This window comes from Natator depressus, chromosome 10, assembly GCF_965152275.1.
Source record: "Natator depressus isolate rNatDep1 chromosome 10, rNatDep2.hap1, whole genome shotgun sequence".
NCBI classification, from domain to species: domain Eukaryota; kingdom Metazoa; phylum Chordata; order Testudines; family Cheloniidae; genus Natator; species Natator depressus.
This window is the reverse complement of record NC_134243.1, coordinates 66,586,131-66,601,825: the sequence shown is the minus strand read 5'-3', so window position 1 is coordinate 66,601,825 and position 15,695 is coordinate 66,586,131. Positions and strand designations below refer to the sequence as shown.

General features: G+C 40.5%; 1 protein-coding gene across 6 annotated transcripts in view; it reads right to left on the bottom strand.

Moving 5' to 3' along the window:
* Nucleotides 1–3,201: 3,201 nt before the first annotated feature.
* The window catches only part of ADAMTSL3 (ADAMTS like 3), a 278,466-nt gene continuing 265,972 nt past the window's right edge, over nt 3,202–15,695 (bottom strand). For 4 of the 6 annotated variants that reach the window (XM_074966431.1, XM_074966430.1, XM_074966429.1 and 1 more), the window contains exons 27-31: nt 14,194–14,377; nt 10,406–10,610; nt 8,982–9,091; nt 6,610–6,824; nt 3,203–4,916 (exon numbers count right to left, since the gene is read on the bottom strand). In XM_074966431.1, coding sequence (XP_074822532.1) covers nt 4,807–4,916; nt 6,610–6,824; nt 8,982–9,091; nt 10,406–10,610; nt 14,194–14,377 — 824 coding nt within the window. In that variant the 3' untranslated portion in view covers nt 3,203–4,806. Of the gene's footprint in view, nt 4,917–6,609; nt 6,827–8,981; nt 9,092–10,405; nt 10,611–14,193; nt 14,378–15,695 lie in introns of those variants that run through there. The other 2 variants (XM_074966433.1, XM_074966434.1) reach the window with 2 other exon arrangements.

The following is a 15,695-nucleotide window of genomic DNA, read 5'->3' as shown; positions in this document are numbered from 1 at the left end:
CCATTCCCCTACCCATAGAAAGCCTAAGACGGGAACCCCTACCCATAGGAACCCTAACCCTAGGGCTGGGACCCCTATCCATAGGAACCTTAAACCTAGCCCCAAATCCCCTGAAATAGGAACCCTAACCCTAGGGTGGGGACTCATACCCATAGAAACCATAACACTAGTGCAGGGACCCCCTACCAATAGGAACTCCCAGTATGATTTGCACCCTCCAGACCTTGTTCCTGCCTACTGCAGACCCCCCCGTCCCCCGGGCCTCAGCTCACCCCGCTAAGTGTAGTCTGAGCCCAGAGAAGAATGGCTGTGCCACAGGCAGGGCAGAGGAGAGACTGGACCGTCCCTCTGCACACCAGTGCCCTGACACAAACTGGTAACTGATATGATGGGGATGTGATGTTGGCTTATGAACTAAATTCTCTGCCTGCTCTCTTCTGGGTGGGGGTTTTTATTTTCTTAAAGGTAAAAACAAAATTCAGAATATATTATCTTAATATAGTTGACTTAATATATCAACCACAGTTGCCAGCTTTCACACAGTAAATAAGCACCCCGACTTGCACAATAAGCCAAAAATCAAGTTAATCCCATTTCAAAACCAGGCCAAAACAAGCCAATCCCTAAGAACCCCAACACTCTATGTGACTAGATCTCCCCCTCCCCCCACGACATGCAGTCTGGGACTGTGGTGGGCCTGCTGTGCATTCCTGACTCTCTCCACCCTTTGCCTCTGCTTGCCCCTTGCCCCGGCTTGCCAGGAGCTGATAAAAAAAAGAAGCAACAAGCTACACCAAGCCACAAACTACAAGCTACACCAAGCAACAAGCTACAAGCCAAAAAACTAGCCAGCAAGCAACTCGCAAGCCAATTAAGCCAAAAACAAGCCCAATTCCTGTGGTTTTTTGCAGGTTTGGCACGTCTGATATCAACATGTTAGTGCCTTGTTTTGTTAATCTTGAGATAGCTGGTATCAAATGTAAATTATATTATCTTATAGTTTTTACATCAATTTTGTCATGGCTTACTAATACTCTGCTAAACATGGCAAATGGTGAAACTGTAAGCATGCAGGTTTATGTTTGATGTGCTCGCTGCAGCAGTTTGTGCTGTTCCCAGAAGGGTGCTAATTGAACCAATGCAAATTTACAGAGATGGCCTTGCAGAATTGGATGTTACACAAACTGGGCAAAATACCTACGTTAACTTTAGCTCCCCTGAAAACAGAAAAATTGTAATTAAGCATCCACCTTGGGTTTATGCAAATACTATGGCACAGATCAGATCAAATCAAACAATAAAATCTCACCATCATTTTCACTACGCTAGCAGGCTCTAATTTAATTATAAGTCAATGGGGAGATTAAGTGAACTCAGGAAAAGCTCAGTACAGTTGTACATTGAAATAGAAAGAATAGGAAAGGGGAGTATTAAAAGGCTGTGAGTGTGCTAACCAGGGGTAGTCAATAGGCAGACCGCGAGCCAAATCCAGACTGCCAGACGCTTTTGAACAGACCCCAAAATCTTTTTATTTACTTATCATCATCATTATTGTTTTTTATTATTTTCTCTGGTGTCTGGATCTCCACTATACCTTGACCAAGAAATGCGGCCCTTGACAAAAAACAATTGACTACCCTGGTGCTAACTATGCTCCTTTTCTGAGCCAGAGCCCAACCGCTGTGCCCCAACTGGGCAGGTGGGCAGGCTCCGCATCAGCTCCTCCCAGCCAGGCTCTGCAGGCAGCAGGTGAGTCCCGGGAGAGAGGGGAGTGAGCGAGGTGGGAAGTGGAGAGCGAGTGACAGAGGGAGGGGGCACAGGAGTGAGCAGGGGCGGGGCCTCAGGGGAAGAGGCAGGGCCCCAGGGAAGGGATGGGGCGGGGGGTGGGGCCAGGCTGTTTGGTTTTCAGCAATTAGAAAATTAGCAACCCTTTGCCTTTCTGATGTTACTGTTGAAAATACTGGAGGTGATGCTTCTAAGAATAACAACATCAAAAGCACAGCAGCCCAACAGTGCTGCAGGTAGTTTCGGTATTATCAAGATTCCTACAGCAACAGACATTTTCAAGTTTTTATGTCAATTCTTCTCCATACAAAGTGGTATTAAAAATGTCAGAATAAATAGGTTGGAATACTAATATTCCCAGTGAAATATCCTTCTTGACCGTTAAAATCAAGATTTTAGGGTGCCCCAGTATTCAAAGATGAAAAAGTAGAAAAATTACTGAAACAGGCTCAATCACAATTCTAAAAGATATTTTATACACCATGCCACCAGAATGGTTATGCAGAATTCCTTATCTCTAAAGGCTAGTCAGAAAAAGAGCTGGTTGGTGGCACATAAACGACACTGAAAATAGGATTCCATGTATAGTATTTCATTATTAACATCTAGGATTACTCTTCAAACACAATTATTTCCTCAGCAGGGAAGAGTGGAAGGGCTGTACTCCACATTTCCATGCAATCCTGGTTCAGTGCTCCGTGCAACTTACGACAGCCCCAGGCGTGTTCTAATTCACACCCATCCGCAATGGCGTCCAAGGAGCTGTTTCAGCAGCTGGGGTTGCTAGTGCACAGCAGCATTTTGGCTATCTCCTCCCCTCTACCACCCACACATATTCCATATGCCGGGAGTTACAAGGGGTGAATGAGAGAAAGAGTGAGAGTGTATTACAGAGCTGCTCACAAGAATTTGTTGGTACTGGAAGAATCTTCTACCTATGTAAGGCAGTTTTAAGTCTGCATCACATCTCTAGAGCAGTGTCACGCAAACTGTAGTGGGGCTGAAGATCTGGTCCAGAAACCAGCAAAATTAGAGAAATACTGCTGTTTTTGAGAAGTTAAAAATAGGGAAGGAACAGAATGGTAACATAACACTGGTAACAGCAACATACCGTACCTTCTATGAAAATGACTTAATAAACAATCTCTGTATAATAGTGCAGATGAATAACTAAAGTAGAGTTTATTTCAGAAATATCAATGAAAAATAAATGTTAGCCATCTTTGGTTACTGGAGTAGCAGTAAAAATAACCTAGAGGAATGTCATGCCAATTGCAATAACAATCATTTACAGCACTGCCTCCAAATAGCATGCATACTTAACCAAAGATAAAATAAAAGAAGCAAAGGAGTGCTATGTGTTAACATTTAAAAACTTTAAATACAAAGAAAAAACATGAATAAGAAATTTTGGTAATAAGAAAAATATATGTCCCAAAATCTTTATTACACACTGTACAAAACAAAATATTGCACTTTAAAATCAGACAATAAATATATACAAAAGTATTTTACAAGTGTTTTCTTTTAATTTAAAAAACTGCTTAAGCAATCAAGACCCATTATTGATTAAAAAGGTAATGATCAGGAATATCCTCCCTTTGCAGTCAGCTAGGACACAACTGCCCACTTTAAACACTTTCTATACAGTAGTGCTAGTCTAATTTTCAGTGATGCAAACCCATGGTATAGGAATACTGTTTCTAAAATTGTTCTTACAGCATGCCTACTAATCACAATTCAATGCAGTCTAATCTACTAACGCAGGCTCCAATTCAAGATATGCATGCAGGCTTCCAATTTGTGCAACAGTTGGAAGCTGCAAAAGAAAAAAAATGCCATCTTCAGCCTTGTGCAGGCTTATCTGGGGTAAAGCAAAATGTTTAGCCCTATCAGGCATATAATTTGTAGTCCAGAAAAAGATTTACTTAAGAATGTCATGGTCAGAATTTACTAACACACAAAAGGCTTGAATGGATAATGATCATGATGAAAAATCAGCTTGAATGAAATTGATTTCTTACACAGTTATCTTCATATATAACAACTCTTTCATCTTACTTTTTTCCATGACTGGAAAATAGAAAATATTTATTGAAGGGATAGAGTTGGACAGGCACATTTGACCAGTTATTGGCTTTAGGTCCCCAATTGACTGTGAGCAAGAGAATAGTGCTCATGAACATTTCATTCACAGCTCTTATAAGAAAGTCTTGAGTCTAATTTAAGATCAATAGAGAAGATTAATCATGCCACTATTTTGATCATATTTCAGTGAGACTGGAGTACAAAAATAGGAGCAAAGGAAAATGACACCTCATTTATTCAAAAACAGAACCATTGCTGTTTTGAAAATCATAACAGCATCTACAATGCATACACATAAATACAGGAATGAAAAATGAAATGTACTGCTGTGTATCCAGCCGACAGCTAATCTCAATAAAATTGTCCTGTGAGATTGACCCTTATTCATAGTTTAAGCTCAGGCTGTTTATGAAAATGTAATCACTGCCAAAAAACGTTATAGCTACAAGCCACTGCTTCTATAGATTTAAATATCTTGTTAAATTTGATAACACAATGAAAATAAAAAGGGACATCAGTTGCTGCATTCCAAAATTCTTCAAAGGATTTTGTGATTTAGACTTTCTTATAAGTAAAGGGAAGTAAGCATTACCTGGTGCTTTCTAGATAAGGTTGTTTTTTCCCAATAAAATTATACTATGATGACCTGTGACGTTCCACAGATGATGTGCCATGATATTCTCCTCTTAATCCAGACATGAAAATGTTTAAAACATTAAATGTTCCACTGCAGTAGAGTGGCCAATGTAAGCTTCCAGCAAAATTTCCGCTCAGGCATATCAATCTACAATGCTGTTTTTCATCAATCCCATGTATCCATTTAACTATTAGGCCTACTGTCTTATTTACAAGTATATTCTTTGAACAGTCTAGATTTAATGAACCTGTTTTCTCATCTCTTCACTGCAGCATCATGAACTTTCCACAGAAGAATTACACTTCTTGACATGACTGACAACACCTTTGCTTGTAGAGGTCTATTAAGCATAACTTTAGATGTTTTACAAATGTACAGTAGTGAGTGGTATCCTTGCATTCGCCTTCTGAAAAATATATTTAAACATTAAAAGGCTTTATAATGAATAAGGGATAAATAGTAAATCATAGTTTCACACAAACAATAGTTTGATGGTAACCAGTGGTGAGCTGGAGCCGGTTCGCACCGGTTCACTAGAACCGTTTGTTAAATTTAAAAGCCCTTTCAGAACCGGTTGTCCTGCGAGGGACAACCGGTTCTAAAAGGGCTTCTAAATTTAACCACCGGCCAAAAGTGGCGCCTTAGGCGCCGACTCCGTGGGTGCTCCAGGGCTGGAGCGCCCACAGGGAAAATTTGGTGGGTGCAGAGCACCCACCAGCAGCTCCCTGCCCCACACCTGGCCCCAGCTCGCCTTACCTCCGCTCCGCCTCCTCCCCTGAATGCACCGCCCCGCCTGCTTCTCCGCCCCCCCCCCCCCCCCGGCTTCCCACGAATCAGCTGTTCGGCAGGAAGCCTGGGAGGGCTGAGAAGCAGGCGGCAGCTTTGCGCTCAGGCCCAGGAAGGCAGAGGTGAGCTGGGGTGGGGGGGCGCGAGGAGGGCCGCCCGCGCCGCAGCAGGTAACCCGGGGGCGCGCAGGGGAATCGCTCCCCGCCTCAGCTCACCTCCACCTTCCTGGGCCTGAGCGCAAAGCCGCCGCCTGCGTCTCAGCCCTCCCAGGCTTCCCATGCGAACAGCTGGCAGCGGGGGAGGGGGGCGGAGAAGCGGGGCGGGGCGGCGCATTCAGGGGAGGAGGTGGAGGCAGAGCGGAGGTGAGCTGGGGCTGGGCGCGGGGCAGGGAGCTGCCGGTGGGTGCTCTGCACCCACCAAATTTTCCTCGTGGGGGCTCCAGCCCTGGAGCACCCAGGGAGTCGGCGCCTAAGGTGCCACTTTTGATGAGACCAGTGTGGGAGCGGCCGCTCTCCCTGCTGCCCCCCCCAGCTATGCTCCCTCGCCCCTAGGAGCCAGAGAGACCTGCCGGATGCTTCCTGGGAGCTGCCCCAGGGAAGCACCTCCGGGACTTCCCACCTCGCCCCAGCAGGTCCCTCTGGCTCTTAGGGGTGGGGTGGGTACCCACTATAGTGGCCCACGAGACCCTCCTGCCCGGTTCTGGGGGCAGTCAGGGGACAGGGGAGGGGGGTATATGGGACAGGGGTCCCAGGGGGGCGCGCGTCAAGGAATGCGGGGGGTTGGATGGGACAGGAGTCCCGGAGGGCGGGGGTGGCCCACGACCCTCTCGTGGGGTGAGGTGGGAGCCAGTTGTTAAGATTTTGGCAGCTCATCACTGATGGTAACAATTATTATGCTAGCATTTCATCTCTAGCAACAGGGGTTCAAACGCCGTCACAAATAAAATGACTGGTGATCTCATCATATCCACTTATCTATTGTCCATTTCACAAAACTACCCCACAATTTGGTAAAATCAGCAATGTGCTCAGAGATTCATAAATGAGTTGTACTGGCACGGCTGTGTTGGGGAAACCTGTATATGATTAACCCATAATATGCCTGATGCTAACTGGTGCTTTTAATTCTTAAATATCAAAGTGACCCAGAACGGGAGAAAAGTATAGCAGGGATAATGAAGTTTTTGTTGGAGAAAAACCTTTGATGTGCAAACAGACGCTTGCAAAATCATTAGGGTACAGTTTGGAGTTGCTCTCTAAATATAACTACTACAAACTATGACTATGCTCAGATATAAATAAATGTTTACATACTGCCACAGGAAGTGACATTGCAATGTTGCCAGGTCATTGGTCTCTTCCTCCACCCACAGTACTGATCAGCCACAGGTTTATTCTTCTTCCTGTGTACACAGTTTACTCGTCGTGACTGGAATCCACTTCCACAGTCTACACTGCAGGGCCTCCAGGGACCTGTCCGCCAATACACATCACACATCTCTGAAGAACAGTTTCTTCTGACAGCTGATCTGTGGAGAAAAAACATGATAGTTAAACAGTTCTGTGCTAGATGCTTCTTAGCACAGAGTTATTTGTTATACGTCAGTCATCACAAAATGAGAAGAAATATGTCCCAGTTTATTTTAACTACTGCTCCTTTACCTTGGGACAGAAGAAACTGTTGGTGTTTATGCAAAATATTGACAAGAAAGTTTTTAGTTAGAAAACAAAACCCCATTTTAAAGTCAATTCACCTTTTAATGTATTGAATGCTATAGATGCTTTATACATAAGCACTCCGATACAGAATAGCATCCTCCCATCCCACTGATACTAAAACTTCTCAAACATTTTTACCTTCTGGGGTGAAATCTTGGCCTGTTGAAGTAAGGGGGAGTTTTGACATTTACTTTCTGGGGCAAAGATTTCAGCCCTAATGTTTAGTGAAAATGCCTTTAAAATGCTCACAATTTAGAAAGACAAGGTGGGTGAGGTAATTTCTTTTATTGAATGAAGATTATCTCTCTCACCAACAGAAGTTGGTCCAATAAAAGATACTGGATATTAGTCACCCACCTTGTCTCTCTAATATACTGGGACCAACATGGCTACAATTCCACAATTTAGAAACACTTTTATTAGAGAAATATACAGAGATTCAGGTCTAATTAATCTAAAAACGTGATAAAAAGTCAAATGTATGTGTGCAGATTACATGTTCTTCCCATACTTTTCATTATCTGTTCACCTACCCACCTAGACATTTGATCCCATATGGGACAAAGTTTTCCTCCCACAGGTCAGTTTAAGTCAGTCCTTATTATCGGGCAAATTGTCCTATTAATTTTTGAGGTTATGCCCATCCTATGTAGGCCCTGATTCAGTAAAACATTTAAGCACATGCCAAAAAAATCTCACATACGCCAACACAATCTGCTGGAATTAAGATCTTGTGATGTCAAAGCTGTAATTTTCCTTTAACAGGGAGCTACTTAGAAGCTAAAAACAAAAGAAAAGGATGCCTAGAAAGAACACGGCTCTGGAGAACAGATTATCAGAGTCATATGCTCATATTTATTCAATTTTATATTTCTTGGCCTAAATGTAAAAGGGTGTACAGCTTTGGCATCATACACTTAGAGGAAGCATAGTGTGTGCTTTCAAAGAAACATCTGCCTTATTTCAGTGCTCACAAAACGTCAAATTGATCCATATGCTGCATATTATGATGCCCAGAAGAACTTTGTAATTTTACAAAACTTAATCTTCAGCACAGTACTCTGAGATCAGTATTATCAGTAGAGGCCCAATTCAACAATGACAAGAAAACTATGGCAGGCCTCTACATATTTAATTAGACTTATTTAATTTTAATTTTTTACTGGACCCAAACATATAGTAGGATATTTAAAAAGTAAAAATCTATCATATACAATATATGTGTGTCACAGAGCAAAAAATACCCCATTTCTCTTGGCCTGTTTAGTCATTAAAGTTGTTCTAAGTCAAAGACACACACTGTGGCCCATTTAGGATTCAAACAGTGAAAAGGCAAGTGACTTTTCTGTTCTGGAGGAATGTAGGGCGTGGACTGTATTGTGGTATCTGACAAGTAGTTCCCTTACCCTCTCTTTCAGCAGGGGAGGGTTTCAATGCAAGGGTGAGGGGGATTCAAAAATAGTAAAGGGTGGTGTTTTATTTCTAATTTTTTTCAGCTTCCATTACAATTAACAGTGATAATTAATTCGAGTGATGCCTGAAAAAAACTCATATACAATCTCTAACCTAAAATTAAGCAGCTTGATTCTATATTTTCTCTCCATCTCTCTTTCTTGTCCATCATCCTTAGATTTTTCTGGACCTGCTCCCTATCCTGGACTAACATCCTTTGCATGGTTAATGTTGTCTCGTGTGCTTTAAACATGGGACTGGGACTCAAGACTCCATGGTTCTAGTCCTGGCTTTGCCATTAACATACTAAGTGACACTTGGGAAGTCAGTTAACTTCTCTAGACCTGGAGTTCACTCAATCTGTAGCACTGGAATATTAATAATTACCTATTTCCTGGGGGATTGGCTTAATTCATTGTTTATAAAAGTGCACTGAAATATTGGATGAAAGATACTATAAAGTAAAAAGTATTATCTAAAGCAGGACAATTTCTATACTATATCAAACTGCGTACCTTTTTTTTTCGTCACAATAAGAATCTGGAACGAGAGATCCATTGTGATGTTTACATATAATGTGACGGTGCTGTAAACCCACAGCATGGCCAACACAGCGACCAGAACACTAAAAATAAAATTTAAAAAATCTTCTATTAAAAAAGATAATCTTTATGTATGTCCACATAAAGTGTAAGTTTTACCTGCTTGTTTGGATATGATAGTGCATGGTCCATTAAAACATTGTTTCTTTGTTATACCGTAGTAAACAGAGCTAAGAAAATAATTCAGAGTGAAAACTTAACTTGCCAAAGTATCTTTTTTTGTGTGTGTGAATTGTCCATCAGAAGCTTTTGAAATTACTACTTGAAATTATTTGCAAATAATTCTTGGTCTGTAGATTGCTCACAAGCAGTTTCTTGTGAGTATTTGATATTTAAAATTCAAACTGTATTTATTAATTTTGACTGGGCACATGGAACAGAATCTGTTCCATGATTGGTTATATGTATCACTTTGAATCAGGCTTTCAGGATGAATATTTGCAAGTACAAGTTCAAAATTTCATTTTACAATAGTTTCTAAAATTCACTTAAAATTAACCATTTCTTCAAGCTAATTCTTCTGGTAAATGCCTTTGTTAAAAGAGCTACTGAAGATGGACATAAAAGGGAAATAATCATAACTGAACACAAATCAATTTTATTTGAGTGAATATTCAGGGAAATGTTTCTGAAATGTTTATTAAGGTCAAATAGTAAACACCAGACCAGTCCTCTTGAAAAAACATAGTAAATTCAAAAGCTATTGCAATTTGTAACATGAAAGTAAAGAGCACAATTCCTCTTGTTTAAATATTGTGTCATCTACTGTTAAAGCACATCCACATGCCTGCCTTTTCACAGATACAGTACAAGTGCAATAAAAGCAATGTACCAGTATTGGGGCGGGAGAGAGAGAGAGAGAAACAGACTAGGTTATAAAATAAAGTGATGCTAACATTAGGGTTTCAAAGCATATGTTTTGTTTTCTGTGCAGGACTCACTTGTCAGATAAAACTTGCATATACCCTGCCTACATCTCCACAGAATATCTTTTCTTTGACCGATAAAGTAAACTTACTAGACATAGCAAAATAAAGGAGCCAAGACTTGTAAAACATTGTTTGAAAGCTAACATTAACCACACCTTTGGGGCTCTTCCTATATGCCAGTGTACAGCGCCTTGCACAACAGACCCTAATGCTGATTAAGGCCTTCTAGGTACCACCACAAAACAAATAATATTAACTACTGTAATATGAAGAAATATCTACAAAGATTTCCAACAGTAAGAGAACTACCAAGCATGGAGGTCAGAACATAAATTTGAAGATTGCGGTATGATGGCATAGCTGTATTTACAGTGAGTTTCAAGTCAAGATTTTCAAAGGGTAGATTACCTGTCCCCATGACTGAATTATCCACTCTGTACATGAACGAACTGTGCACCTTTTCTTTCCCAGTGGACTATCCTTGTTGACACAGGCATCTGGTGACAACATCAATGTAGTGCCATTTGCTTTTGTTTGTTGACAAGATACTTGTCGTTGGCGAAATCCATTACCACAAGAAGCAGAGCACTCAGACCATGGACTAGTTACCCATCTGAGGATGTAAGATAAACTGACAGTAAATAGGAAAGTAATGCAAACACAATAGTATATCACAGCAAATTCTCTAAAAATAAAAACTACAGGAACTTACTATCGTTTGCCTAAAGTCAGCTCCTTAACATGAGAAAAATATGAGCCAGTATTATGACCTCCTAAGCAATGTTTCTTCTGAGCCAGGACTGATAGGGATGATTTTCAGAAGACATCCTTTTAAGAAAATATGCCATACAGAAGTTATGGACTTTATGTAGAAACTATTGGATGAATTTCTTTGGCCTGTATTATGCTGGAGGTCAGGCTACATGATTACTCATAGACTCATAGACTTTAAGGTTAGAAGGGACCACCATGATCATCTCGTCTGACCTCCTGCACATTGCAGGCCACAGAACCTCATCCACCCACTCCTGTGATAGACCCCTAACCTCTGGCTGAGTTACTGAAGTCCTCAAATCATGGTTTAAAAACTTCAAGTTACAGAGAATCCACCATTGATCATAATGGTCCCTTCTGGCTTTAAAAATCTATGAATCCAAGAGATTCTTTCAGAACTGATAACAGACCTCTCTTTCATAGCTTATAAAATGACATGTAGTGACCCAAATGTAATTAATATAACAGGTGTCACAGGTCACCAAAATCTGCTAGATAAAGCACTTGTTATATAAAGGACTGACCTGAACATTTTTCTATCGATGATAAGTTGAATAATTTAGTGTTTATCTGAACAGCTGGGAACAACAGGCACAACAGAAGAAGCAAGAGGTGGTTCAATTTATTCTATTTAATATTTTTCTAAATCCAACCTAAAAATAGGGATTGGGAAATTACTTGTCGTATAATTGTGAAAATAGGAGGGATATGCTATTCTAATCAGCAATTATCTAGTTCCCTTGTGGCCAAGTAGTTTGTCCACTCAGGATGGATTACTGCCTTTAAAAATAGGACACCCATTCTTTTCTTCATTTTACTTTTCTTGCAAGTACTGTACAAATTTACAGTATCTGTACAATAGATCAGTAAGGCCCCAATTCAGCAAGTACTTAAGTGCATTTTAAGCATGTGCTGAAGTCCCAGCATGAGCTTAAAGATAAGCATATGCTGAAATGCTTTGCTGAATTGGTGCCTATGACTTTGACTTTACACTGAAATTCCATATACTTCTATGAGTCATCCTGGGAGTGGCCCAGTGGGTTAATAACAGTGCACAGGCCACTTATGTGGGGAATGGAGTTGGAAGTTCAAATGTTTTCTACTTCCCTTCCCTGGTCAGTGACCATACTGGAGGCAACAGGAAAAGCGACAGTTTGTGCCAGTCACTAGCAGCTCCTGCTACACCCATTTCTTAGGGATCAGGAGGCTCTCTTTATGTAAGAGATATGAGATTCTTTTATTAAAGGAAATAAATATGCTCAAATATTTTCATACTGCTCTAATACAAAATCCCAATATAAATATAGAAAAATTTAAGTACTGTAGATATGGAAACAAACATTTCAATTCATGCAAACAAATGCAAAATTCTAATTCTAATTAACTATATGCAGATTAATAGATATATTCTAAAATTCTAATAATTCTATGCAAAATACACAATACAAGTAAAACAGTACGTTAAAGCACTTTAGTGAATATTTTAGGTCAGAGAGAACTCAGGTATTAGTATGTTTTGTCATATGAATTAACTGTGAGAGTTTTGATGTAATTGCTCTCGGACCAGTTTAATACAGTTTGCCAAGTTGTGTGCCAGAGTTCACTACATGTTCCCAATTCTCCTCAGAGGTGCATTAGTGCCTCAAGTATTTACATTACTCTCTCCTTCTTTCTTTCACCTGAGTCGACTGGCCCGATTTTAGAAGAAAGCCTGCAGTGGAGTCCATGCTTCTCAAACTCCTTCAGATTATTATTTCTGTTTTAATATTTTTCCATTGGCAGGAAATTCACTTGTTATGGGATGGCTTGAGTTCAGACTCACAATTTCGAGTGATCTGTTTTTTGGCTGCCAATATTGAAATATAAACACATTTCTTCTTATATTTATCTGTTGCTATGTTTTGTTTTTTTATATATTTAGAATACAAAGTTTAGAACATACTGGCAATTGTAACTTCCACAATGTCAGTTAAGGACTTAACACTTCCTGCCAACAATTTTCCAATGACCAGCAACTCCAACACATGTGCATGAGTTTTCCCTCCCTCGTGAATTTTACATTGCTGGCAGTTAGGAGACACCCTTTCCTGACAGGAGATGCAAAGTGCTTGTATTCATGTGGCAGCAAGTGTTGCTGCTGCAGGCTGGGAACAGAACTTTGACAGGGAGGAAAGTTCCTTGCAAGCCGTGGGAAGTGAGTGGTAAAACTGGAGTTGAGTTCTTGGCTGTTACAGCTAAAGCTTTTGGTGTGTCTGCATCACGTGCACAGACATGTTGTCCCAAGAGCAGTTCCCAGAGGCATTCTAGTTGACTTAGCCAGAAGGCCAACAAGATTGGTGAGGAACTGCATGCCAGAAAGCGAGCTGCAACACAGTCTGAAAGACTGAGATACTATGGTGATAGGTCCTGTAGGTATATGATAGGTAGATCAGACAGATAAGCAGTTACAGTACATATTCCCCCTCTGCATCAACCCTGTTCCTCTAGCCAGTGGGTAACAATGGTCCATGGCAAGCTCCGCTGTCTAGCACCACTGTTCGTGATAAATTTCAGAGTAGCAGCCGTGTTAGTCTGTATTCGCAAAAAGAAAAGGAGTACTTGTGGCACCTTAGAGACTAACACATTTATTAGAGCATAAGCTTTCGTGAGCTACAGCTCACTTCATCGGATGCATCTAAGGTGCCACAAGTACTCCTTTTCTTTTTGTTCACGATAAACACACTCTAACTTTGTCCTCTGCAAGTGCAAACACCAAGCCTTTGGCTCCTGTGCAAGTGCACAAGGAAGAGAAAGAACACCTTGCACCACTCTCTTCCAAACACCTTGTGAACCCAAGCAGAGCTAGACACAATCTACTTCACAGACAGATTAGCCAGCCCTGGGGATGTCCCCACTCCACTCGGAAACTGTCAGGAATTTTGGGAAGGCCTCAAGTCTATCTAGGACAGGATGCATGGCCAAACTAGATCTCTATCTAAAAGTAATATGCAAGTATATCAATATTTCAGCTGTTTGATTGATTACCATTAACACTTCCTTAGCAAGTATGTTTTACAAGGCGTTTACCATCTAATCCACAAATATGAACTGTTCCATCTTGAGAGTCCACTGTGGTGTTAAAAATGACTTCAGGATGACCCCTCTGGTAGATACTTTGAAATTTAGAGCTCTGAACCATGCTGTTCTGATATCAAGTTGCTTAAAATTCTGACTGAATGCTGCCCTGTCTCTAAAAGAATTAGTATTCCTGTAATTGCTGATGGCAGGTCTTCACATTTCCCTTGCCTTAGGACTCATCACTGCACAAAAGCTAGAATATTTCAGAGTCACAGTAGAACACATGGAAACAATTTCAGGGGTTCATGTACATATTTTAAAAGGAAGTATTAATACAGATTGAAACACAACAGGAAGGGGTTTACCTGGCAGGGCAGTCATGTATGTTGCAGGACTGATAACTAACCACTGGCTTCTGACGGTCTTCACATAACGATTCATTCACTTTTTGTTCTTCGGAATTCACACACTGCAGCCTTCTGAAGTGGGTTCCTGAATTCCCACAGGTAGCAGAGCAAGGCCTCCACTCAGCATACTCCCATTTATAGTCTGTCAATAGGAGAAGAAATGCAAATGAAAATTAGTGAGAGAAACCATTAGATAGTAACTGTGTAGCAATTGTATTTGTGCTACAGCAGTTTCCGTGAGACAGAAGCCGCCATGCTCGTTGTGGAAAAAATCTTAGTTCCTGTCTAACATGTAAAGTCAAATTCTGCCATCAGGTATGCACATGAACCTCCCAAGGAAGTCAATAGGATCAGCGTGTGTGCAGAAGGACAGAATTTGCTCACAGTAGGAACTGATGAACCTCTTTAAAGGCTTTCATAGCATTCTTTATATAGTGAGCATTAAAAAAGGAAACTGTAAATAATGCTCTCCATGTTGCTTGCTGTTCTGTAAAGAACCTATTCTGTATAGAGCTTATCAATACTCCAGACCCCTTGCATAATTTCAAGATTTAAGAGAATCTTGCCTGGTATAAACTACAGAAAATGCACCTAATGCATAAATAATTAGCCACTAAAGCATATGGCAAGATGAAAAAGGATTTTTTTTTTTTTGGAAAAAAGAACCCACTATATTAAAGACTAGTCATCTCCAACAATTATAGCCCTTATATTTGATCACAATTCCAAATGAGTTCCTTTCCACACACTCTTCCCCCCCTCCCCCGTTTTTTGACACTTGGTAAAAGATGAAGTACTATGCAATGCTGACAGATTTTTATGTGATTACAGAAGGAGTCAGATTTTTCTGTAATAACCAAGAATAATTGATAGCTACCAGCTGTATCCACAGCCTCAGTCCAACAGCACATACTGAATTCTTTAACTCATTGTTTTTCAGTGTTTCCTAATTACTTCTGGGTTTCTTAAAATAATACCAAAGGGCTTTTTTCAAAGCAGAAATGGTTAAATTTACTGGCTGAACAGTGATGGAGAAACTGTATTGTTTGTTTCAGAGTAACAGCTGTGTTAGTCTGTATTCCCAAAAAGAAAAGGAGTACTTGTGGCACCTTAGAGACTAACCAATTTATTTGAGCATAAGCTTTCGTGAGCTACAGCTACATCTGATGAAGTGCTGTAGCTCACGAAAGCTTATGCTCAAATAAATTGGTTAGTCTCTAAGGTGCCACAAGTACTCCTTTTCTTTTTGTATTGTTTGTTTAACTATGATGCCACTGTGCAGCAGTGCCCTCAGTATGCCTACTGTACAAAAACCACCAATGAAGTCCTCACATTTTCAAAAAGGTTTGGATACATAAATGATGAACCATCCACATGTGCAATTCTCAAAATCAAAGCTCATGATTGAAAAAAAATCCCCAGTAAAAATACGGACCAATATCAATATGAAATGTATTGGT